Source organism: Emys orbicularis, chromosome 1, assembly GCF_028017835.1.
Source record: "Emys orbicularis isolate rEmyOrb1 chromosome 1, rEmyOrb1.hap1, whole genome shotgun sequence".
Taxonomy (NCBI): domain Eukaryota; kingdom Metazoa; phylum Chordata; order Testudines; family Emydidae; genus Emys; species Emys orbicularis.
The window spans coordinates 208,831,344-208,858,650 of NC_088683.1; the positions used below are offsets into that span (position 1 = coordinate 208,831,344).

Below are 27,307 nucleotides of genomic sequence, written 5' to 3' on the forward strand. Positions count from 1 at the left end.
ACTCATAATAAGGGGACCCTTGGCCACTGTTTTTTCACAGGTCAGTAAAATGGCCAATCCTGGATGATATGAGCAACTAGTGAGCTTTTGGAAAGATTACATGGACAAAGTTTCATCCTTAGCAATAGGTTTGTCTTTTTAAGGCAAAGGTCCAGACAGTTTTACAATTAAATCTGAGATTGCCTTTTATATTATATTTATATAGGCCTGCAAAATTAGTCATGGACTTTGCATACCCCCAAACTAACCCTTCCCAAACCAAAGAGAACAGGACTCCCAAAAATGTTATCTAGTGCTAGTGTCAATGTAAATTCATTATTTCAGGATGTGATTCTATGGTGAATACTATAAAACTAAGTCAAAACATAAACCTCTCATTAGAAACTGTGCAAGAAGTGGTATACATTACATTTACAACTACCTTCTGTAACTCATTTTAAGTAGATTAAAAAAATAAAGAGAATATTAAGTAAAAGGATTCTCTGTGCTTCTCTTCTGTGCTGTATTTTCAACTTATTAGCCATTTAAATCTTGATTCATAATGCAGGATAAAAGCACAAGGTCTTGGGGAAGTTGTTATCACAATAAGGGTTAATCTTTTTCCTTCATCTTATTTAAAATTATTTTGAAGGATAAAGTAACTGGGCAGGGATCAGATTGTTAGAGAGATGGTTAGTAGTTTTAAGGTAGTACAATGCCTCAGTAGTGAGGCCTATCTTTAGAAGTTCCATAAAGGGAAACCTATCTAGCAAGTATATTTTGGAAGATCTGTTTCCTGAAGAAAAACTGTCAAGAGCCAGATCATTCAGAAGCACTGATTACATCAATTTCTCTCTTTTTGTTTTGGCCTCATTTGGCGCTCTGCATTCTTTCTGTGCCATGAAGTGTTACATAATACATACATATTTTACAGATGTTCTGCTTATTATTACCATTGCAGGTAAAGCTTCTGCCCATTTCCAACATTTTCCCACTCACCTGTTCACACATACCTATATCCAAAGGCCCTTATAGGGGGATTCATAATCCCTCTTACTCCCTAGCACAAATCAGAATCTAGCCCCAAGGTAATTGCAGAAGAATTGGAAACTGCTATAAAGCTTTTAGTTTGCCGCTTTTATTTTTTAAGTCATGTGCTTTGTATAGTAAAGTATTGAAACATTTATGGGCAGCAGTGGTGAGCCATCTCACTGAAAAGCAAAAGTACAAGTGCCAAAAATGGCTTAGCAATTAATGGAGATCATAGTGTAAGACAGGAAAGCTTTCTGTTCTTGTCCTGCTTGAAGAATTTCAGCGGAGAGAGACAGATTCACTCTAGATGACACATTCTGGAATCAAAACAAAACAAAGGCACATCATTGATATCTGCTTCCAAACCGAAGTCTGTCCATTCCATGTCAAAGACAGGGCTAGCTAATTTTCAAAGGTGTTTACTATAGTTGGTTGGGAATGATTTTCCTATGGAAAATGAGTTTCAGCAAAATCTAAATTTCCACAGGAAAATTTTGATTTTGCCCCAAAAATTGATTTTTCATCAGGAAAACTGAAATGAAATATTTAATTTTGGATCAGTTAAACCGAGATCAGCATATTTTGTTTTGTTGAACTGATCCAAAACATTTCCCATTCCAGGCTCCCTGGAATACTACATCTCCCACAATGCAATGTGGATTTCCCTCTGATCAAGCTGCAGGATGCATCATGGGAGTAACATGACTCTGGGTGTATCATGTGAGATGTAGTCTGGCCAGGGAGCCTGGCCCATAGGGGAGGATAGGGACATCAAGCCCCTGAATTGTAGCTCCCAAGAGTCAGTGAGCCACAATGGGAAAATGCAGATTAATGTTGAATGTTTGGGTTCAGTTCAATACACCGAAATTAAACATTTCAGTTTTGGGAATGTCAAAATATTGCATTTCAATCATTTCAACAATGGTGAATCAAATGTTTTTAGAATTTCCATTCTGCAAAAACAAATAAATAAATAGAAATTTCCACTTTTCACCCCATTGTGGGACAAAAACAAATGTGGAAATGTCAGGATTTCCCATGGCACCAAAATTCCAAATTTTGCTCAGTACTAATGTTCTACAGAGCGACACCAATAGTCCCATGTTTCCCCAACAGTATTAATTTACAAGTCACAAACCCTAACTGAACTCCAGAAATGTGTAGTCTGGGGTATGTCAGATGGTGTTTACTATGTAAGTACAAATAATCAAATAAATTAAGGAATGGCTATGTAGATGGATGCTCTCCTTTCTCGCCCTCCATGCCCCTGCTTTCCCCAGACACTGATTTCCCCCCCCCCCCCCATCCTTACACTCACTCGTATTCTGCCAAGTTTTGGCCACTGACTAGCCCAGAATTGGAAGGTGCCCAGAATTGGGAAGGTTCCCCAAAGTGGATTAAAGGCTTTGGCCCTCTCTGCCACTGGCTAGTCCTGTGTGTTCTGTGCCTCCTGGAATCTCAGCACACAATCCCAGCCCAGAAATGTTATTTGTTTACAGACAATTTTCTTCCATCTACCTACTGCTTTAGGTTAATCACACTGAGCTAATCAATACTACAGTGATGTTTTCCGTGTATTCCGGAACTGGGAAAAACAGGCCCATGACTCTATTACCTTCCTCTGTCCTAGGAAAGAAGCACCAGATGGTACCAACGATACTGTCATCAAAACAGCACCCTCTGTTGTTGCATGTCTCAGCACTGATGTACGGATAGCCACAGTTCCTTCGGGCAGATGGCTGCTGTGCACATTGCTCCGGAGCTGTTTAAAATAAAGTCGAAGTTAACTGATTGTGTGAGTTTCATTTCATGATTTAGGGCCACTCTGCACTATGATCTTCACACTTGGGTGAGCACACAGGAACCTAGGAATGACCATGCCGCATCAGACCAGCAGTCCATCTTACCCAGCATCTTGTATCTGATATTGGCCAGTATCAGATGCTTCAAAAAAGGTGCAAAACCCCTATAGCAAGTAATTATGAAATTCTCTGCCCATAGAGGAAGTTCCTTTCTAAACCCCTTTGTTAGATATTGGTTCATGAAATATGAAGCATGGGGGTTTATAGTTCTTAGATCCCTTAACCAGCCTAACGTAACAGAATGGTTTGTTATCTATATAAACATCACCCGTTGAAGCTCAAGTTAATTTCAGCCCACATGCATCCAACTGCAAAATATGTTCCTTAGTATCAATATGCCTCAAATTCATATTGTAATGGTAATTGATTAGACACTGACATCAAATGCTTCTGTAAATATAATACTTTATAACTAAACTGCTGGAACAAAAAATACCTTGGCTACAATTTCCCATCCATTCAATAACAATGGTGATGTCAGTTGTAAGTAAGAAAATGAGTCCTATTTAAAACTTTTAATTCATTGTAAACTTTGTTATTGTTTTCTGTTGCAGCTGTTATTCCTCCTTTGAGAAAACTGTGTGGAGAAGATGACTCACAATCCCAGTATTGCCAGCCTCAAGTGTTCAAAAATTGTGAGTTAGGCCCCAAAAACTCATTAAATTGGTTTAAAAAACATGATATTTTAAAAAATCACAAACCAACAAATATATAATTTGGGTTCTTTTGATTTGTTTTCTGGCTTCTGAGCCTTTCCGTTACATTTGGGCCACGTTTTCAAGCTTTTCTCTGCAACCAGGAGGGTTAGAAACTGACTTATTTTTCAAATGAAAGCTGAGATTCTCCTCTAACTTTCATGACTCCAGAAGAGGGCTTTAAGAAAAGCACCAAATAGCACCAGACACTTGTTAAACTGTGAGAGTTGCCAATGCTGCAATCCCAACAAAGGAAACAATTCAGTCTCTGTATTCCCCCTTGTTCTGGCTTATTAACTTCTAGATGATAAACTTCTCTGCAGGCCTCATTTTGATGGGAGTTTTGATTAATGTCTGCAGTATCAGTCCCCGCATTATTTGTGTCCATTGCAAACATCACATTTAAAGGGTTCCTTCTTTGTCTCTTTCTTTTGACAAAAATCTCTTTGAGCTGCTTTTAGCTTCTTGAGGCCCAGATTCATCAAAGCACTTATGCAGATGCTTACCTTTAAGCTCATGTGTGCTCCGACTGAAGTCAAGGGGTCTGTCCTTAAAGGTAATCATGTGCTTTAGTGCTTTGTTCAATCAGGGCCCAAATGAATTGCAATTGTCGGCTGCAGAAACATCTCACTCATGCAAGCAGGCCTTACTAATTCAAATAGTGCCATTGACTTGAGATTTTTCAGAGCCTTTAATTGCAAAGCGTTTACCTACTTGATACATTGCAAGTGAGTACATTAAAATGTCAGTTTTTCACAGAATTTTGAGTTACTTCTCCTTTCCAAATGATTTAGGTTGTTACAACTTTCCTTTCCATTCATGCTAACAATGTACCACCCACTGCACCTCTGTTGTTTCTGCATCTCAGCCACAAACAATTCTCTCCCATTGCTTCAGAATTCCATGATCCATTGACAGCTTTCCCTTAGTCAGATTTGTTTTAAAGTTACTATAAAGTTGTCTTTAGTGATGAGGACCAATTTGTAATACCAAGCATTGTGTATTCAGTTATAGTAAGTGAAGGCTTTGTTACAGAACCACGTCATAATTGTAGAAGTTCAATTTAGGGCTAATGGCCAGTTGTGATTTCAAACACCGATTGCTGTCTACATAATGGCTTCATCACCACAAAGTCTTGCTCTTTTTAAAGTAGAGAATTACTTGCTGTCAAGGTATTGGCTTGTGTGAGTGAGACAATTTATGTAATTGACACTCCCCCCCCCCCCCCCCGAAAAACATTAAGAACTTCACTCACTTATACAATGTTAAATGATGGGTGGAAGTGAGATCAGTCTCAAGCCCAATGGAATCTGCACAGATTTTTTTTAAAAAGTTATTTAAAACCTGCATAGTGTTGGGGTTTTTTTTGTTTTTTTTGTTTTAAACTCTAGCCCCAATCCTGCAAACACATGCATACATGAGTAATTAATGGGACCATGCAGCAGTATATAGTCACTCATGTGGGCAAGTGTTTATGGGACAAGGGCTGAGATAATCTTTATACTTTAGAACTGTGCTATGGTTAGAAATGGGGAAAAGGAAAACCACGTGAGCTAATTGACATATAGGGGAATTGTTTTCAAATGTTTTAGTCAGCTGTTCTGTATATGAAAATAATAAGAAGAAGATCTTCATCTTTTGTGGTTCTCACATTTGATTATTACTAATGAGCTGAATTTGTAATAGGAAATTTTGCATTCCATTGCAAGGGATCTTAGAAGCATTAAGATCACATTCTGTGATAACCCACTACTGCAATAAAACAGACTTTATATAAAATGGTAACGTTAAAAATACTAAAAGAATCCTAATTTTGATTTCATTTCACTTATTGTGGCATTACGTACAGTACTTGGTAACGGAGAAGACAGATTTTGCAGCATCCCACAAAAAATTTGAAACTAATTTGATTGTAAACTTTTGGGCCAAATGGTGCTCAAGAAATAATAATTATTACTGATAATAATGATGAGTAAAAGGATGCAATCATCAAGAAAGAGCCTTGTGGTTTAACAGAACTCTTTAGATAAAATTAAGATTTCTCCCAGACTTTCCTTGAATGTATTATTTGGTTTGATTAACCAAATAATCAACACAAGACTTTGCTTGTTATCAACACATGAAAAATGAAGAAAATGCACTTACATAGTTGTATGTATCCATTAGCCAAGCTGCTGAGCCCTAAAATAAGGACAATTGCCAGTAACCAGCACCCCTTGTGTTCCATTGTTGTTTGCAGTTCTCAGTCCTGAACCTTCAGGTTGGTTAGAACAATTAGTATAGAGTGAAAATCTGTAGAAAAGCTAATTTTATACCCATATGTTTGTTCAGTCATTTCAGATAATGTTTATCTTGGGAGGGTTATTTTGTATCCAAACTCCACCTGTGTATTTATTTTGGGGTAACCCATGTTCAGTCCAGATACATTATCAAGAAATAGGAATGATGGTTTGGATATTAATCTTAGTGGGAGGTTTATGTGGCAAGGGTAGGCCGCACATTTTTTCTCATGAGTCACTCATACCTACCCTTGAATTAGTCAATATTCTATCAGTTTGCCTTCTCTGTCAATCACAGTATCAATCTAACAGAAAGAAAATGTGATATAAGTGATTTATTATTGCCAGGTGTGGAGAATGTGGGAAATTTCGGCAGTGTGTTTATGAAATATTATGTGTGACTCAGTTTACCTGTTTAATCTTGCGCTGCCTGTTACCTGACCTCAGGGGGTTGACTTCTTTCCAGAGACACTCGCTGGGAGTAATAGGTGATCAGTGTAGTAGTGTGTCTGGGTTGGGTGAGTGGACTATCAAGACTCATTGTCATTTGAATAGGTCTACCTGGGCAATACAATGGGTATGCCAAAGAAGGTGGCCAAACCAAGAAAAGTGATTCTGCCAAGTGAACTGCTACCCAGGCAAAGGTGGGGGACTTGGATTTCCTGATGAGGCTGATCAGGGGGTCACCTGACAAAGGGGTCTGGAAGTTGTAAAAGGAAGGGTCTCTCAGTGGCCATTTGAGAGACAATGGAAAGATGGTCTGTCTCTCTCCATGGTCCAGAAAGGAAGCCAGGAGCTGTGGGAGGGAGATCCTGAATGACTGGAAAGGATACTGGCCCAAATCCCAAAGAATGCTGCAGGAAGTGAGGCAGCGAATGGCATACAGGGGTTTTTTTAAATTGTTTTTTCTTAGATCTCTTTCTCTCTTGTGTTATCTAACGTAAAGAATAATTGTGCTAGAAATCTTTGCAAGGTCTGTGTCTGTTAGGTTCAACTATTCAGTGTCCCCAAAGAACTAAACTGTAAACTAGAGAATCCTCAAGGTTGGAGCTCTGGGAAAAGACATGCTTAAGCAGCGGAGGCACCAACACAAGTCACAGAGACCAGCCATTCAGACTGTGGGGCCTCAGTTCTCAGAAAGGGGTGCTAGACAGAGAATCTGCACCCCAAAAGTATACTCCGAGGTAGTGCCTGTACTCTTCTCAGACTCTTCTGGACCAGGGCTGTGACATCAAGCCATAGAAGTTTGATAAATGCCATATTTCCGACACTACCTCACTGCATAGGGATCAAGAGACTCTTGTAATGTATGAGTGTTTCAACTTGCTTCTTCTCTTCAGAATGGGACAGATGATAGAATACAGTATATTATCTGATAAGGCATGGGCAGAATGACACTTCACCCCCAGTGGGGGTAGCTGTGGTCTAATGGACTTAGCATACAGCTAGGGACTCAGAAGATGATGGGCAATCCTGTAATCTCTCTGTGCTTCTCTTACCTCATCTCTAAAACTGGCATATGGTGCTTACCTCCCTTGTAAAACTGCAAAGTATTATTTACAACAGCAGGTCTCTTACCTTCCTAGTTATCTTTTATCTCTCTTTTTCTCTTTCCAGATAATTATCTCCCCTTGGGGGAGATATGATCCATGTTGATAAATGATTCATGTCGATAAGCAAAATAGTAGAGAACATTATTGTGAAGGGAGTTTGGGCGACATTAAAAATCTGAATGAGCCATTGTAGACAACAGGATGATGAAGCACCAAGACCCAGTCCTGCCCTGTGGCTGGAAAGTGAGGATGATCAAGGACCCTGGCAAGTGGATCATATATACAAAGAACCCTGAGAGCACAAAAAGGGATGTATCCAAGCCTACCAGGGGTTAAAAAGTTGGGTTTTCTTGCCAAGTGGCCCTTGTTTCCCTGTCAATTAACCACCAGGAGGTTACATAACTCACTAACTTTTCCCTCAGAGGAAACTGGGACCTGAAAGAGACGAGTCAAGGAGCCTACAGGAAGGATTCATCCAAGCAGCTGCTTGGGCAATTTTACTATGTTTTGGACTGAATTTCCCTCCTTTTGCTTGTTGTAGTTTGTGTGGAATAAGAACATAGACAAAGAGAGCCAGGTTGTGTTCTGTGACTTTTTTTTTGTTACATCTTCATAAATATGACTCAGGAAAGATAGCAGAAAACAGAGACCGGGATACCAATCTCACTCTAGTGTACATCAAGGTAATGCTGTTGAAAAGCTATGTGCAAAACTAGTATAAGAACACAATTGGGCCCAGACTTGTACCTTGTGTAGTCATTTATACATGGGCAAACTGGGCATAAAACACAATCTATTCTGACTAGGTTATATCTTACAGCTATTTGAAACTGATTTTGCACAGGTATCAGTTACTACACACAGTATAAGGGAGAGGAGAACTGGTTCTCATCTGGCTTGTATGGTGAGGACACCCTGGACCTATTACAGAGTAAATTCCTGAAGTAGTTACTCTTTGCTCTTTCAAGCAAAACTCTCACAGCAGTTGGAAATTTAATCGAAGTATGGACTTCAGGAATTGGCCCACTGCAAACTAAACAAATGGATTTATTATGAGGAGCTGTTATAAACACCACAGTTTCCAGAACATTTTCATTAAGGCCAAAAGTAGAGATGGGTGAATAATCTATCTTTCGGTTCAGTGAGCAAACCGAAAAAATATTCAGTTTGGTTCTGAAAATGTTTGGAATTTCTCAGCAAATCAGAAAGGTCCATTTCAGGAAAACCATGGGTATGTGACCCCTATAACATTTAGCTCCACAGTCAGGGCATTTGCCTGGCATCTGCTAGATCCAGCTTTGGAGGCCCATGCTAGAGCAAGAATTTGAACTCAGAGCTACCCCTTCTGAGTTGAGGCTCTAAACCACCACGCTGATGGCTATTTGGAAGGTGTGGGGGGGGGGTTACTCTCAGTCTCTCCTGTTGAAGCTATTCCACTTTGTATAACTATATATGTATTCATTGGGCCAAAAAGAGAAGCAGCCGCTAAATAGCCTGGTGATTAAGGTGCTCACCTGAGAAGTAGCAGACATGGATTCAAGTCCCTTCTCTCCATCAGGCAGAGAGAAGATCAGAGTCTGAGTCTTTGCTCCAGAGCAGGGTTTCAAAGCTGGGTCTCGGCTATACCAGGCAGATGGCCGAACCACTGGGCTCACAGGGAATGAACACATATACACTCTTTTGTTCTGAAGCTTGTCAAAACCAAAAGGGTCCAATTCAGAAATAGTGTCAGGTTGACCAACATTGCATTTTTCAGCACATAAACTATCTGTCAAAAAACATTCACCCAGCTCTAATCTCAAGTGAATTGAATTGATAGGTCTTAACACTTAATTCTCTCTCCCAAGTTTTGCATAAGAGATGGAAATCTGTGAAGTCTAAGTAAGGGTATTACTTAATCTTTCAAGTATTTATTAAATGGAACCACTTTCTTTTTGCCTTTAAATAGGGATCTGCAGCACAGCAATACAATATTATTTTATGAGCAACATAATTAAGGTGCTCAGTGATTAGCATATCACTGATTAAATATTGGAGATTGATCATCAGGCGCAGCTGCTCTTATAGCAATAAAAATTAGATTCATTCAGTCCTTGAAGTTATCAGAAGTTCAGAACATTCAAGAGAATTTGTAGCATTTCCTAATGCTGTGTAATTGAGAGTGGTAGAAGTATGACTCTCATACCAGCTACTTTTTCATATTAATGTTTAAACTTAGAACAGCATGGCTTTTTAAAATGTCCTATTGCCCTATAAAATCTCAGCCACGTGAGAATATCAGTGGTTTGAAAAACCAGCACTTCAGATAACAAGCACTCCTTGGGAACATTAGTTATTTCATTCATGTACAACCCATACAATTGTATTAGCAATTCTGTATTAAGAGGCACTCCTCCCTTTTGTGAATCAGCCCCGAAGCAATATCCCAATGTGGTCTTTGGAGTAACTGTGCTGCTGAAAGTGCACTCTAGAGGGGAAATGAAGAGACTTGTCGTCACTGAAGACCCTAGAGCATGGCTTTTTTGAAGAGTGAGGATGTCAGCCCCTGTTGTCCTTGTTCAATTTAGATAACTACATTTTGCTTATATAAATCCCCCCAGCACTTGAACTGTATTCAGGTTTTTTATTCTTGTCCTGTCTTTAATTGTGTCTTTTTGCTATATACTGTTAGGGCCTGATCTTGGGCCCATTGAAGCCGGTGGCAAAATTAACACTGACTTCAGTGCAATGATCATTCCCTTAAAAAGTTTCCATATTCCTCTCCAGAGAGTTGCATTTTGGTGGTGCCTAAAATAAGTCCTGTATAGCGTTTATTAAAGCATTGTGGGATGGAAAGTAGCTTAGATGAAGCTAAAAGACAGTCCAGTGGTTAGGTCACTAAGCTGGGACTTCTGAGACCTAGATTCAAGTCCTGGCTATCCCATGAACTTCACAATGTGATCTTGGGCAATGTTAGGCCCTCAATTTCCAACCTGGAAAAATGGGGATAATAGTACTTCATTATCTCTTAGGAATGTTGTGAAGTTAAATACATTAAAGAGTGGAAGGTTATTCTGATAACTTACAGAGATGGGGGCCAAATGATGAAAAGTGTAGACTGATATAAATGCAAGCTATTGTGTTGATTACTACAGTGAATCTACTTATGTCAAATATAGCTAAACTCTGTGCACAGTTTACTCTGTAAAACTCCCACTGAAGTCAAATGAGTTTTGCCTAGGTAAGGACTAAGGGCAACTGAGGATTTGCCTTATGTCTCACCAGTGTACTGGTGTAATGTGGCTTGCTCGGGATTTTCCACGGAAATGTATTTTCTCTGTATGTGTCTCTTTTGCAGTGAGGTGCTCCGCTATGGGATCACCAGAATTCCCCCACGAACAACAGTGTGCATTCAAGAGGCAAGAGCATGAAAAGGAGCAGACGGAACGTAAAAAATAACACATCAAATATATTACTTTGCACCTCTGATCCTCTGGGAGAGATGCCAACAGCAGCAGCTGTTTCTCCCTAGCCAGGGCTGGCTCCAGGCACCAGCTTGTCAAGCAGGTGCTTGGGGCGGCCACTCTGGAGAGGGGCGGCATGTCCAGGTATTCGGCGGCAATTCGGCGGATGGTCCCTCACTCCGCCTCGGAGCGAAGGACCTTCCGCCGAATTGCCGCCGCAGATCGTGATCGCGGCTTTTTTTTTTTTTTTTTTTTGGCTGCTTGGGGCGGCCCAAACCCTGGAGCCGGCCCTGTCCCTAGCAGACAAAACATCTCCAGCAAATGGACCACTGCTGCATGCTGCAGCCTGTATCTTCTTTCTGTGGTTACCGATGCTCGGATATCAGGAGGCCTTGTGCAAACAAAGGAGCAGCAGGGGTGTTACCAGATCCCCATACGTGAAGTTCTGCAGCCCACAAATACACACTCACTGGTTTGCACTAGTTTTAAACAGACTGTTGATTCTACAGTAGAGAAAGATGGGAGAGGCTAATAACTGACATTTTTCATTCTAATGCACTATTCAGAATGTCAATTTGCTCCATACTCATATCTATGGGTTTACTGGTAAAAACATCGTAGTCTGGACATCATGTACATCACAGTATATTTTTACTATTATTATTATTATAATCAGAAACCCAATAGGTAATAGTTATTTTGATTCCTCATAGACACAGTGTCTATATTACTGTCTTTACTATGTGGTTGCAAATACCCTGTTTGTAGAGTCTTTTTTAAGCCCCAGTACCTGTCTGACAAGAAATTACCTGCTGACCATGGTTGTAGTGGGGTAATATTTTTGTTTACCCGTTTAAGCCCTCTTATTCCAGATACAATAGTCACACAGAAAAGAATTAGGTTAGCATTAGAAGCTGGTAGATCTAACGGCTGGAGAAAAGGATCTGGGGTGAGATCATGGTCCCAAATAGGTCAGTGGCAAAGCTCCCATTTAATTTAAGGGGACAAGATTTCCCCCCGGCTTTTGAAACCTTTGTACTGGGTGTGTCTCAAAAGAAAAGGTGCTAAGGTCCCTACCCTGTAACAGGATCTCTGTGGTGGACCCTTACACAGATGCAGAGTCTGATTGAAGTCAGCGGGACTCCATACGAATGCACCAGTCCATCCATATGGAACCCTTTGCCAGATAGGGGCCTACAAGATGACTCTAAAGTGTTCAGACATTGACATGGACTGGTCATCCACAAGCACTCTTTACTTTGGGAGAACTGCCCGTAAGCATTGTGATGCTGGCAGATCAGGTGCCAGCTCATGCCAAGGCCCCTAGGCCTCATTGGACACTGACAAATGCACAGCTGGAAACCAATCTGTCTCACTGGTGCGTTAGTATTGTTAAAATTGATACAAATGCATTTAGTGTTTAGACTTGATGAAATGCTTGTAGGATGCTGAATGTATTGAACTCGCTTATAACATCTGTAGCCCCTGGTATAAGTTATGCTGAGTGTTTGCATTGTAAACCTCTGTAATTGTGCAACTCACCAAACAGGAAAGAAGCATTCATTAGTGTAAAGTGCTGGTCCTGCACACAAGAAAGCCCATTGAAACCAAAGGAGCCATTGTGACACATCACAGGACAAAGACTTTGTTGACTGCTCCCCCCACCCCCATGAAGAGGGGACCTGAGCATGAACACACCCCATCAGCTTGAACTCTGGGGGGGAGGGAATAAAAATGTCTGACAAGGAGGATCTGTATCACTGTGCTGCTTGGAGTTCGGAGAGGGCAATATATCAAAGCATAAGCAAGGGATTCCCAAGCAGCTTGGGGCTTGTCTACACTGCAACGTTGTTGACAAAACTTTTGTCTTTTACGACTACTTAAAAAAGCCCCCCCGCGAAAGACAAAAGTTTTGCCGACGCAAGTGTGAATGCAGCTTTGTCGGCAGGAGCGCTCTCCTGCCGACAAAGCTAACGCTGCTCGCAGGGCTGGAAGTATTTTGTCGGCAAAAGTGCTGACAAAATATCGACAGAGAGCATTCATACACGCTGACATTTAGCGACAAGGCTCTGTCGACACAGCCTTGTCGCTAAAAGCTGCGTAGTGTAGACAAGCCCTTAGTTTGGGTTAGCCCTAAAGAGACACAGAGCGCTTGCATATATAGCAGCTTCTATCACCTTTGGAATCTAAGATTATAGCTCATTTGCATGTGTATATTTACCTGCTTTAACCTTGTAAATAACTCGCTTATTTCTTTTTCTTTAGTTAGTACTATGGAATTGGCTACAAGCATTGTCTTTGGTTTGAGATCTGAGGTACAATTGATCTGGGGCAGGGATCGGCAACCTTTGGCATGCGGCCCGTCAGGGAAATCTGCTGGCGGGCCGGGACGGTTTGTTTACCTGCAGCGTCTGCAGGTTCAGCTGATCGCTGCTCCCACAGGCCGCGGTTTGCAGTTCCAGGCTAATGGGGGCTGCGGGAAGCGGCGTGGGCCAAGGGATGTGCTGGCCGCTGCTTCCCGCAGCCCCCATTGGCCCGCCAGCAGATTTCCCTGACGGGCCGCATGCCAAAGGTTGCCGATCCCTGATCTGGGGTAAGTGACTGGTCCTTTGGGACTAGAAGTAACTTGAATATTGTTGCGATTTTTGGTGTAAGGGATCATCCATCACAAAGGCAAGCTTGCCTAGGTGGCAGGATAGTCTGGAGTGCCCAAGGGGACTGTCTGTGATTCCATGTTAAGGCTGTTGTAGTGCTGGAGGAATTCACACTGGATACTTGATTGCTGAAATCTAAGTTTAGAACTCACAACCAGTTTGGGGTTTGTGCCCTGCTTCTTTACAGTCTGCCCTGAGGTTGGCACTCCTGGTCATGAGCCACTCTAGACAGCTTGCCAGGCAGTCTACTCTAGCAATATTGCTAATCCCAAACATTCAGAAATAACAAGTAAGCCCCCTAAAATCACACAATTGGCTTAAAAGACCATGAGATTTAAAAAAATATTTTTGGAGGTTTTTTTATATGACTTGGTTTCTGAGTCTTCAGGGTGCATTGGGATCAGGTTTGCAGGCTTTTCTCTGAAACCATGAGGACTAGAAGCTATTTTTTTTTTAAATGAAAGTTGAGATTCTCAGCTCAGAGAGCTCGGTCTGTAAGAGAAACAGTAAATTCCTCAAGGACTTGGCAAAACACTCCTCCTATGGCTAGCGCTGTTGGAACTGCACCAGTGCGAGACCAATGGTGGGAGTAGTCCCTGCAATTCTCAGTGTAGGTGCAGCTGAAATGGCGCAGAGGCAAACATTCAGGGTGGTGGTGTTTTTTCCCATCTTGGACAAATGTGTGCTGCTGTGTGTTTATTTCTGAGATAACACTTTCGGATAGATTGCAGCTGTTAAGCCACAATCCTGAAAAGAGGGTGGTGCAGAGCCACACCAGAGATTGCATCTTGGAGAGCACAGTCTCTGCCAGGGCTGTTCCCTGTGTACGGGCAAGAAGCAATCTGCTCCATAGATTAGGGTGGAGAAGAACATCCCCCACCCAGTGCACTGGCCCTGCTCCATATGCTGGTGTGGAGCCACAGCCCTGCCCATTCCCCAGCGCACACAGACTGCTATTGGGAGTGGCTATTACATACTCAACCAAGTGGCACAGGAAGACTTCTTATGTGTCCCTGGTTAAGCAGGGGTCACCCACAGTCTAGCCCTAATTGTTTGATTTTTATATCCATTTATATATAATCCCACCTTTTAGGGGAAAGCCTGTGAAGAGAATCAGTGGATCTCATATTTTTGATTATAACTAAGTATTTGGTTGTGAGTAATTCATTTACACAAAGGTGTAGTTGATAGGACATAGTCACACTTACGATATGATCAGCCACACCAAATGACTAAACATGCCATAGAGCTGCTGATCTGCTGCTAAGCTCACTCCCTTGGTTTTCCTTTCCATAGTTACAATAAACACTATGTGGTATCGTATAGGGCAAGTTAAAAAATGGAAACCTATTTTTCTAGTCAAAATTCTTGACCAGCTCTACTATTTTCTATGCTTGCCTGGGCCCCAAACCAGAGATTTAATTTAAATGTTTTATTATATTAATCTTCATATAGAACCCCAAAGGTCCTGCAGTCTGATCACTGAAATACGTTAAGTAGATGGTTTACTACAAAGACAAAGATAGAGTTTTAGTATTTTTGATTATGGAAATAGTGGGCTTTTTTTTAATGAGGAATGAAGGTTGGCCCAGTGATTAGTGCACAAATCAGGAGCTCTGTAGTCAATTCCCTGCTCTGCCACAGGCATCCTATGAGATCTTGGGCAAGTCACTTAGCATCTCTCTGCTTCAGTTCCCCATCTGTAAAATGGGGATAAGAGCACTGCCCTACCTCACCGTGGTGTTATGTGGATAAATAAATACATTAAAGGTTGTGAGCTGCTCAGATATAATGATAAGGGGAGGGCATATAAGTACCTTTAGACATATTGATATAAACCCAACATCCTGACCAGTATAGTGACAAAAAGAGCCTTGGAAGCTTCCCTAGGTTAGTGTGGTGTGCTGGCCAATTCCAATAGTTACAGAGGCCAGGAGAAAAGCACTAGTTGCACATGCAAAAAAATCACCAATCGTAACTGTTTTGTAGCAATTGGCAAAGTCTAAGCTTTCATTTCCTTTTAACCCTGAATACTCCTGAAAAACAATAACAGGTGCAAAGCAATGAAATGCTCCCTTCTCCCAGTGCATTTAACTCTATAAAGTGTTCATTCAAAACCTAGCTGAGACCACTTTAAATAATATAGTGATTAAGCAAGGGTAATAACATAAATAAATGTACCTCTCCTATTCCACTAGGTGGTGCCAGGATTGTGGATTTGTATATCAGGGTGTGGTTGGCCTATTTTCTGACATCATCTCTTTAATGGCAACTGACTCTGCTGTGAGCAGTTAGTAGTGTAAAAGGGATGTGAATTGGGGCATGCACTCAGCTGCCCCATGGCCTGATAAAGGGTTACCATTCGTCCGGATTCTCCCGGACATGTCCGGCTTTTCTGAGTTAAAAATAGCGTCTGGGGGGAATTTGTAAATGTCCGGATTTCCCCCCCATGCAGAGCGCGCGCGGCTGACAGGGCAGCCGGCCGGATCGAGCCACTCGCACGGGGCTCCGGCAGCCAAAGCCCCTCCTCCGCTTCCCCCTCCTCTCCCCTGCTGCTTGAGATCACTCCCCTCCTCCCCCTCCTCCTCCCTGCATTCGCAGATCTTCGCATCGGGCCTCCGGCAGTCTGGAGCTCCTCCCCCTGCTCCCCGCCCCCCGCTGCCCAGCGCGCCGCTCAGCAGCACTCTGCGAGGGCGGGGACTGGGCTGTGCGCTCCGTGGGGGAGCGCGGCAGCGTGTCGGGCTCCAGCATGGTAAGGGGGCCAGAGGGTTGGAGAAGGGGCAGGGAGGTTCTGGAGGGGGCAGTCAAGAGACAGGGAGCAGGGTTGGATGGGTCGGGAGTTCTGGGGGGGGGGTCTGTCTGGGGGCGGGGGTGTGGATAAGGTTTTGGGCTGTCAGGGTACAGGTAGGGGGTAGGGTCTCAGGAGGGGGAAGTTAGGGGACAAGGAACAGGGAGGCTTAGGTAGGGGGTGGGGTTCTGGAGGCAGTTAGGAGCAGGGGTCCCAGGAGGGGGCAGTCAGGGGACAAGGATCGGGGGGGTTGGGGGTTCTGAGGGGGGCTGTCAGGGGGCAGGGGTGGGGAGAGGGATCGGAGCAGTCAGGGGACATGGAGCAGAGGGGTTTAGATGGGTCGGGAGTTCTGGGGGGGGGGGCTGTCAGGTGGTGGGTAGTGGTTGGATGGGGCGTGGGAGTCCCGGGGGTCTGTCTGGGGGTGGGGATGTGGATAAGGGTTGGGGCAGTCAGGGGACAGGTAGGGGGTAGGGTCCTAGGAGGCCAGTTAGGATGGGGGGAGGGTCTCAGGAGGGGGCAGTCAGGGGACAAGGAGCAGGGAGGCTTAGGTAGGGGGTGGAGTCCTAGGGGGCAGTTAGGGGCAGGGGTCCCAGGAGGGGGCAGTCAGGGGACAAGGAGCGGGGGGAGGGTTGGGAGTTCTGAGGGGGGCGGGAAGTGGGAGGGAGTGGAAGGGGCAGGGGCGGGGCTAGGGCAGGATGGGGGTGGGGCTAGGGCTGGGCTCCTCCCGTCCTCTTTTTTGATTATTGAAATATGGTAACCCTACCTGATATCGCACACTGATGTTACAGTCAGGAATAACTCCACTGATACCAGTGCAACTGGGAGCTCAGGGGCAATTGAGGGTGGAGAGCACCTTTTGGGTGCTACCCCAAAGCATTGCCTCTAGCTCTCGTGAGGATATGGGCCTCCAGAGATGGGCCTCTGGAACACTCTCAATGTACTTTGTACCTGGTGCTCTATTGAGTTCAGGAACCAGTCAGGCTACAAATGGCCTGTACTGAGGAATGTACCAGAGACCCCCCGCTCCCTCCTCACATGCCAGTTATACTGGTATTAGCACTTGTAGGAGCCACACTGGGACAAGGCTCCAGGGCTCAGATTCACAAAGGAATTTAGGTGCCTAAATCCCAGATTTAGCCACTACTATACTGTGATCCACAACCCCCCTGCTCAGTTACTGCCCCTCATGATGCCAATGGATGGTCACTTGGCCAAGAAAAGTGAATGACAATGATTCTATAGCCTGGTAGTTGGGGCCGTCATGTAGGAGGCCTAAATTCAAATCCTTGCTGCGGAGACTATTAAGTTATTTATCAAAAGTGGAACAGCTTCAAGAAGAGAGCTTGGGAATGCCCCATCCTAGAATACGCCACAGCCCAGTGCTTGGGGCACTCTCCTGCAGTGGAGGAGGCTCAAGTTAGATCCCTTTTCCACATCACAAAGGGAAAGGAACTGAACCCAGGTCTCCCACAACCCAAGTGAGTCCCTGAACTACTAAGCCAGTGGTACCCAAACTGTGGGGCATGGAGGAACATTCGGGGGGTGGGGGGAATGGTGGGGCACAAGCCAGCACCCACTGGGGGCAGGGAGGGAGCGTCACCCAGCCCTACTCTGCCTCCAGCTTTGCTCTGGCCCTGCCCATAGCTTGGGCCCTGGTCCCGCAGCTGGCATCAGCAGTGGCTCCATGCCCAGCCATGGACCCAGCCTCGGCCCTGGCGCCTGGCTCCCAGCCTTGGCTCCCAGCCCTGGCCTTGGCCCCCGCTGCAGCTCCACCCTGGCCTGAGCTCTCAGCTCCCAGCCCCGACCGCATCTCTGCTCCCAGTTCCAGATCCCACCGTGGCCCATTCCCGGCCGTGGCTCCTGACTATGGTTTCCGGGGCAGGGGTGTGGACAGATTCCATTACGGGGAAGGGGGCCATGATAAAAAAAAGCTTGGGGACTACTGTACTAAGCTACAGCTTATAAGGGAAGCACCTTTGCTTTGTGAATCCAGTCTTCCTTTTTCTTTGATTTTTTTTTTTTGTCAAAATGCTTGAAACTTGAAAGACATTTATTTCAGGTAGAACTGAAACATTTCATTTCTACGTTACCAAAAGATTTGACCTAAACATTTTTCAATTTGCCAAAAAAATTCAGAAAATGTCTTTTTCGGTTTGAGGCAAAACTACACTTTTTTGGATTGTTTTCAAAATTGCCAGCAAACCAAAAAAAGCAAACAATCCATTATTTGTCCAGCTGTACAGAAGCACTCTTCCTTTAATCCAGTAAAGGTACCTCTTTTACAATGTTTTCTCAATCTGCTGCACTCTACTGGTGAATTCCTGAATGAATGAATTGCAGCAGTTTTCCTGAAACCATCTCTGAGTCTTGTAGTTCACCAGCTCTACACAGCAATTCCTTACTGGTCTGAATCTGCCCCTTCTTAGTGTTCATGTTCCTTATATCAAGTAGGGAGGGAATTGTGTCTAATAACTGATTAATCTGCCACAATTTACAGCTATCAGCGACTAACCCACTGCTCAATGTAAGTTAGTTCTGTGACTGAGCTTGAGGATGCCAGGCTGGTAAAGTTCACAGCTACAGACAGGGCTGGCCTTACCATGAGGCAAACTGAGGCGGCCACCTCAGGTGCCAGACTGTGGGGAGAGGGGTGCCCCTAGGATCCAGAGTGTAGAAAATTGTGTCTGCTGCTGGTGCATATGTATTCTCTCTGCTCTAGATGCACAGAGATGGTGGAGTGCTGTGCTGGAGGAAGGAGGGCACAAGAGACATAACAGGCAGGCAGGAGAAAAGGTGAGAGGGAATAACAGAAAGCAGCAGGAGCTGCAGGGAGAGAGAGGAGGAGGAGCCTCTTATGTACCTCTCTAGCACCCCCAGGAACCTGGACTGATTAACACCAGCTTCTCAGGGAGCTTCCTGTTTCCTGCTGCTTCCCTGAACCACTTGAGGAGAACAGGCTAGGCCCTTAAGACGCTGCTATCTTCTCTCACTCAGGCCCTGCTACCAGCCTGCTTATTTGTCCCCTTCAACTGATTGTTGAGAGCCACTATAGCTGGCACAGAACAGCAGTCATGAGTGAAAGAAGAAATCACCCCTTTGGGACAGCATTCAGAAAAAGAAAGAAAGCTTTTCTATCTAAGCAGGAAGGAGCTCTCCTGAGATACATAGACACAAATGTTCACGGTGAGCCTTCCGGCCCCAGTGAGGATGTGAGTGGTGAGGAGATGCCTGATTTTCCAGTTAGTCAGAGTGCAGGTGACCTGGCAGCTACTGCAGCATCCATATCTCCATCTCAAATGGATGTAACCATGCACATTCCTGAAGAAAAGTGTAGATCAGAGAAGAGTGTGGTGGAGGCGCAAGAAACAGCTGCTGCTGAGTTTAGTTCCTTAAGTCTAGATGATCCAGGACTGTGGACCCACTTGAGCAGTAGCCTGAGGGACTTCCTTGTACTGCATGGGCCACATCAAGTGAAAAACTTCATGTTCCCCAAAGACAATGAAAATAGAAGTTTCCATCCAACACATTACTGGTGTGAAATCCCCAGTTGTGATAAAGTGGACAGGCCATGGCTTATGTACTCAAAAACCCAGAATGCTGCCTACTGTTTTTGTTGCAAACTCTTCCAGTCTAATGTTCCAGCCACATTGGGTTCTACAGGAACAAAGGACTGGAAAAATCTGGCTAGAAATCTGGCATGCCATGAGAAGGCAGCAAATCACCAGAGAGCATTCCATAGGTAGAAAGAGCTTGAGATGAGACTAAGGTTAAAGGCCACCATAGATGATCAGCATCAAGAGAAGATTGCGTCAGAGTCTCTTTATTGGCAAAATGTTCTGAAAAGGCTCATTGCCATTGTGAGAATGCTTGCTACCCAAAACTTAGCACTGTGTGGCATTTCAGATCAGCTGTAACAATCAAACCATCGAAACTTCCTTAAAATTGTGGAGCTGATGGCTGAGTTTGATGCTGTACTCCAGGAGCATCTAAGAAGAGTCACCACCCAAGAAATGTACACACACCACTACCTTGGAAAAACAATTCAAAATGAGATCATACAGTTACTGGCAACAAAAGTCAAACAGAAGATTGTGGCAGATCTGAAGTCAGCAAGATATTACTCTGTTATTCTGGACTGCATACCTGACATCAGCCATACGGAACAAATGACTTTAATGGTGCGTTTTGTAACAACAACAGAACCTAGTGAAAATGTCCCTGCAATGGTGACTGTCAGAGAGCATTTTCTGGAATTTATTGACATTGATGATACTACAGGAGCTGGTATGACAAATGTGCTTCTGAAAAAGCTGGAAGATACGGGAATTGCGATAGCTGACATGAGAGGTCAGGGCTACGATAATGGTTCCAATATGAGAGGAAAGAACAGAGGAGTGCAGACATGGATCCAAGAGTTAAACCCTCAAGCTTTTTTTGTCCCATGCAGTTCTCATTCATTGAACTTGGTGGTCAGCGATGCAGCATCAGTTTTGAAGGATCAGAATCCATTAGCTATGGATGTAAGATCTTAACTACAGTTTCTCCTGAGAACTTTTCAGATAGGCCCGGAGTCCACAGCTTGGCCTGGGCCATGGGGGCCGGCTAACAGAGAACAAGACATAGCTCAGAGGAAGCTAGGGTAAACAGATAACTTTGTATTTCAAGTCAGTGTGCGGAGTCAGCATAACTCCGAATGTAATTGGGCATCCTTATTGCGAGTTATAGACACATGAAGCACTGAGAAAGGCCTCACCGTTACTCCCTAATGCAGGGCGGAGATAGTGGTACAATACCCCTCAGATCCTAGACAAAATTCATGGAGAGGCCTAATATGATTGACATGAGTTATGACACCCTCCCCTCACAGATGTATGCCAGTCCTAGCCCACAGAAATGCAAGGGTAAACTTGTGAAATTGTTAAGTACTAATTACTGTTTTTTCGCTTTAAATCTCTAGGAATGTACCTGTTGGTCAACCGAGAAAGCTGCTACCTCATTCCCCTGGACCCCAAAATTAGGATTTAACCTATACACTTTAATAGACATAGTTTGGGGGTAATTACCTGTGTGTCAGCAATATGTTAATTTGTGCCATAGGCGGAGCCATTATGTAATCTTTTAGACCATTGGCTTATTGGGCTTATCTTGTCTTGCTGCTAGAACCTATCCAGGGCTTGGGAAAACCCATCCCTGTCGCTTCTCTCCGCCCAATGAGCACCATATATAATCAATAGTAATTAATTGTTTTGCAGTGTCTCTGAGCCTGATAAGCAAAGTGACACTCCGCCAGCGCTGTGCGTAATAAACTCCTGTGCTTGACTCTACACGGTGTGGATTATTGTTCCTTCAAGCTTCTAGTGAGGCTGCTTAATTTTTTTATGTAATTCAAAGCATCTATGTATTTTTCTCTGCATCAATTCATCAATGGCAAATTTTGAAGCAACATCTGGGAACATCCTCTCTGACACTGAAACCACTGAGTGCCACACGATGGGAAAGTCGAGTGGAGGCGATAAAGCCTATCAAACACCAAATTGGGAAGATAGATGATGCCATAGTTGCCATTATGGAGGATAATGCTATGACAGGAACTGTCCGTGGGAGAACAGTGGCAGAGGGAAATGGAATCACCAGAAACATACATAACTTAAAATTTCTGTGTGGCTTAGAGTTGTGGTATGACATACTGTTTGAAATAAATGTTGTAAGCAAGAGACTCCAAGGTGTTGACCTTGATATATCTGGAGCAATGGAACAACTGAACAAAGCAAAGTCATACCTACAGTTTTACTGGTCAGATGAGGGATTTCAAAACGTTCTGAAGTGTGCACAGAAGTTGGCAGAGGAACTTCACACTGAAGCTATTTTCCCACCCATTCAAGAATACAAAAGTCACTGAAGAAGAAGACACTTTGATTACAAGGCACGGGATAATCCCATAAGAGACCGCAAACAACAATTCAAAGTTGAATTCTTTAACCAGGTGATAGATTGTGCAATACAGTCAGTTGAAGAACGTTTCATGAAGCTCAAGGAACACAGCAGTATATTTGGGATGTTATATGATATTCCAAAACTCCTCACTGTACCTGAAGAAGACCTACACCAGCAATGCAGGGCACTAGAGACAGTGTTGACACATGATGCCATGCGCGATATTGATGTGAGTGATTTAAGTGATTAACTGAAAGCCCTTTCAAGATACATTTCAGCAGGATCAACTCCAAAGGCTGTTCTGGAATATATGTGCACAAATAAGATGACCACCCTCTTTCCAAATGCTTTTGTTGCTCTGCGCATACTTCTAACACTTCCTGTAACAGTTACCAGTGGAGAACGCAGCTTCTCCAAGCTGAAGTTATTAAAAACACATCTACGCTCCACAATGACACAGGAGAGGCTGGTTGGCCTTGCAAACATCTCAATAGAGCATACCATGAGAGGAGTAGCAGAGAAGTCCCATGAGAGGAGTAGAACAGGAAGAAGGCAGAATTGAGACCTTTCAAAGTTTTGGCCCAAGCAAGGGGACGTGGGGGCATCATTTGAGCTCCCCGCCTCAGGTGCCAAAATGTTGTGGGCCGGCTCTGGCTACAGAGCTTGGCTCTTTAGCTCAAGTTGTAGCCATTTGTGCTGCTTGCTTTGGAGGTATCTGATTAGTCCTTTATTCCATCAATGTATGTATGTAAAGTGAATGAGCCATTATGAGTATGAACTAGAGCTGGATGGGAAATGGTCTTCCGGTCCAGCAAAAATGGAAGAGGTCAAGATTTTTCCGTTCCTCAATGAGATAAAATTGAGACCCTTAAAATTTTTTCAAGCAGAAGCCAGGTGAGACAATAGCCAGTGGTTGAGGCACTCAGCTAGGATGTGCAAGATCCCACTTCAAGTCCCTACTCTGAATGGGGCAGAGCCTGGATTTGAACCCTAGGTCTCCCAGTTCCCACAGAGACTATTAGCGTTTTGAAGAGAAAGTCCCTCTTGGACCCAAGAAACCTTCCCAGTGAAAGTTTTGTAGAATCTGTCATAATCTTGTGAAAAGTTTCAGTTTCAACAAATCAGCATTTTACAACAACAACAGTTTCATCAAAAAATTCTCCACCAGCTCTGGTAAGGGCATCACAATCTGATCCCAACTGAAAGTGCTGTGGTTTGTGTCAGAAATATTATTGACTAATGTCTCATCTGCAGAGCACTAAAGTATGTACATCTAGAGGAAGGGAGAAATATTGGGACAATTAGAAACAAAGGACAACCCAGCATTTATACATTTTGTTTTGATTCTTTTATTGCTTTGGACAGCTGCCCGGTACCAACCGACTGAAAAGAATAAAAGCTGTGATTAATTAGGTCATTGGAAAAGGAGTAAATCCAAGGCAAAAATGATCTGGAAATCAGAATGATTACAGAGTGCGAAGTGTAAGATGTGAGGGCTTTCTATTATTTTCCTGCGTGAGTAGATCCATTGACAGAGAGGTTCCTGGTGAAAGTTCCTGGTGCACAGTCTCTTTAACAAGCTAGGGAAGAAAGAAAGAAAATGGGTTAAGGATTGAATTTTTTCATCAGATCCATAGAAGATTAAAAGCATTGGTTTGCCTGTGGCAAATAACAAAAAGTTGTATATCAGGCAATTGTTCAGCACAACAGTTCCCTCCTACACATCTTTCTATATGTTTAAGGCACATGAGTTATGAAGATCTATCAAGGAATGTGTGTAAAGGTGTTATTATTTCTGTTACATAGAGGAGATGACTAAGATGGGAGCTGTGATCCACAGAGGGGAAGTTCCAGACTGGCTGAGATGCCCCATCTGGACTCTGAACCACCTTCTTGTGCCCTCCTTGTGGCATTGATACCCTGATGACTGGTCCTAGGATGCAGGATCCTGGTTGGAGAGGGTTAGCTGCAGAGCAGTACTAAGTACTGTGTGCACAACAACTGTCTTCATATCCCTTTAATGACACACAAACATCACTGCAGGCAACATTATAACAGCTGTGAGTGTCATGTAATAAATAATTATATCCTGCTTCAGCATAGGGGGATGGACTGGATGATCTCTTGACGTCCCTTCCAGGCCCATATTTCTATGATTATTCATTCCCCCTTTTTTAAACATTAAACATCTCTACCTCACTCACACCCTGAGCATGCAAGACTTGAACACAAGCAAATAGTGAAGGAAAACTCCATGAAGCTTAGTCTAAGGGAATTCTCTACCAACTCTTAGCCTGCAAAGTATAATGGAGACCAGAAAGTAAAAGAATAAAATTCCCAACTACAAACTTCTATGTGATCATGTCCTGAGAAAATTAACTTTATTTCACACACATAACTTACCTTCTTCCACCTTATGAGGAAAAAAGCACCAGGGGACAGCAGGGGGGTTTGACTCAAAACAACATCCTCTTGCCTCACATTCTTCAGCAGGGATGCCGGGGTAACCACAGTTCTGTCTGAGTTTTACCTCTGCTGGACAGACCTCTTTATCTGTTTTTTAAAAAAAGGCACATTACCTTAGGTTTCTTTTATTCTAGTCATTATTAATATTACCATAGCACCTAGGACCCCCAGTCATGGACCAGGACCCTAGTGCGCCAGGTGCTGTACAAACACAGAACAAAAACACAGTCCCTGCCCCAAACAGCTGATAATCTAAGTATAAGGCAAGAGACATCAGATGGCTACAGACAGCTAGGTGGAGGCATACATGATGTTTATTTGTAATCTACTGACAAATTGTTAGTTTAATAGCACTGGACTCGGCTATAGAAATAGAGAGGCAGAGTCCCTGCTGCATCATACACGTGCTGGGTGTGGCAGGGAGGGGAAGGGGTTCTGTGAGGGAGCCTGTTACAGCTCCTGATTCTACACCCAGCCTTGGTCACAGGTGCAGTTTAGAGCAACTAGGGACCAGCTGCTAGATAGGGATTGTGGGAGTGCCTGGTGCTTTGGCCACTCCCATTGCTCTGAGTGAGGTAAAGGGAGTGCAGTGGCAGCAGAGAATTTGGCCCACATTTCCTACATAAGGTGCTAACAGCAGAAACTGCCTGATTTAAATAGTCCAGCAGAATGAAGGAATCAAAACCAGATCCCAGTACCTGGAAGCAAAAGGTTAAATGTTTTAATAATAATATAATAATTGGCTTTGTACAGATTGTAAACTTCTCTGATCTGGGGCACGTGTAACATGACAACAATCCAGCTTAGAACTTAAACGATACATTGATGAGGTTTGGCCAATGACTGAACATGACAGCCAGGCCAGTCTTCTCAACATAGGTACCAGATACACATGGGGCAAAGCTAAGCCTGTTTAGCTTAAGTCTAGAGTAAAGGGGGGTGGGGAGCCCTCCCACCTCAGCAGGATCGTGGGGAGGAATTGTGCCTCAGAGGCAAAATGCTTCCTAGAACTACCTAGCATGCAGGAGCAGAGTCAATGGTGGAGTCATGATCTTACCTCTTCCTCACCCCTCCCCACTAAAAACAATGGTGCTGTCTCCCCCTGCCCTAGGGAGTCAGAATGGAACAGCTCCTGTGTTCTCCAGATCACATAGACTTCAATTGATCCTGACCCTTTTATAGGTGCAGATCTGAGAAAGGGTCCCTAAAGCCCCACAGAAATCAGAATCTGGCTCTTAACAAGCAGGGCCGGCTCCAGCGTTTTTGCCGCCCCAAGCAGCGAAAGAAAAAAAAGCCATGACCGGAACTTCGGCGGTAGCTCTACTGCCGCCGTGTCATAAACAGATAGTTAAGGGTTAATGCCTCTTTTACCTGTAAAGGGTTAAGAAGTTCACCTAGCCTAGCTGACACCTGACCAGAGGAACCAATGGGAGGACAAAATGTTTCAAAAGGAAGGAGGGAAGTTCCCTTTGTCTGGGACAGTTTTCAGTTTTGGCTGGAGTGCAAAAAATCAAGGAATCAGTTCTGATCAGAGTAGTGAGTATTAAAAAAGGAATAAATAGGTTTTGTTTATTTTCTTTTTGTAACTTGTCTTGCAATTAGGGGAATAATCAAATTGGGTATTCTTTTGTGTAACTAAGTTTTACCCAGGAGAACATCCTTTGTGTTTTGAATCTGTTGTCTGTGAGAGTAGCTGGTATGCTAATCTCTCACAGAGGTTTGTCTTTCACCTTTCTTTTCTTTAATTAAAAGCCTTCTTTTAAGAACCTGATTGATTTTTCCCTGTTTTTAAGATCCAAGGAGATTGGGTCTAGACTCACCAGGAATTGGTGGGAGAAAGGAGGGGGGATGGTTAAATTCTCCTTGTGTTAAGATCCAAGGGTTTGGATCTGTGTTCACCAGAAAATTGGTGAAGAAGTCTCTCAAGGCTACCCAGGGAGGGAAAGGTTTTGGGGAGGGGGGGAGAAGACAGAGTTTCCCAAATAACTCATAAATCATTTGGGTGGTGGCAGTCAGACCAGATCTAAGCTGTTAATTGAGCTTAGGGGTTCACATGCAGGTCCCCATATCTGTACTCTAAAGTTCAGAGTGGGGGTAAAACCTATAACACGCCGCTTCATTCTTCGGTGGCAATTCGGCGGCAGGTCCTTCCCTCCGAGAGGGACTGAGGGACCCACCACCGAATTGCCGCCGAAGAGCCGGACATGGCACCCCTTACTGTTGGCCGCCCCAAGCACCTGCTTGCTGCGCTGGTGCCTGGAGTCGGCCCTGTTAACAAGGGTGTTGTACCTTCTTAGTCAAGTGGGAGGAGCACAGCCTAGGTGGGGAGGCAAGAGCAGTTGTTCAGCAAGTAAGTCAGACTGAGGGAAATTGTGCTCAGTCTTCAATCATGTGAGGGAAGTAGGCTGTTTAGGAGGTAATCAGGGTCCATACTTCAAGCTAGGGGTGAAAATTCACACCAGGATCCAGAAGACCATTGCAGAATTGAAATCAACTGATAACTGCAGCTGTGCATATCTGTTTGGTAAATCTCCAATTCCCCTTCAGCAGCTGTGGAAAAACTTATGTGGGCATATTTCACCACCATGCAGCCCAGGTATGGTGTTCCTGCACAAGAATATT

The 27,307-nt window shown here is 43.8% G+C and overlaps 1 protein-coding gene across 1 annotated transcript in view; it reads right to left on the reverse strand.

Annotated features, from left to right (window-relative positions):
- Window positions 1-1,950: 1,950 nt before the first annotated feature.
- LOC135895018 (trefoil factor 2-like) overlaps window positions 1,951-27,307 on the reverse strand; it is a 30,892-nt gene continuing 5,535 nt past the window's right edge. The window contains exons 3-6 of the mRNA XM_065423105.1: window positions 24,623-24,772; window positions 5,714-5,809; window positions 2,627-2,773; window positions 1,951-1,964 (exon numbers count right to left, since the gene is read on the reverse strand). Coding sequence (XP_065279177.1) covers window positions 1,951-1,964; window positions 2,627-2,773; window positions 5,714-5,809; window positions 24,623-24,772 — 407 coding nt within the window. The remainder of the gene's footprint in view (window positions 1,965-2,626; window positions 2,774-5,713; window positions 5,810-24,622; window positions 24,773-27,307) is intronic.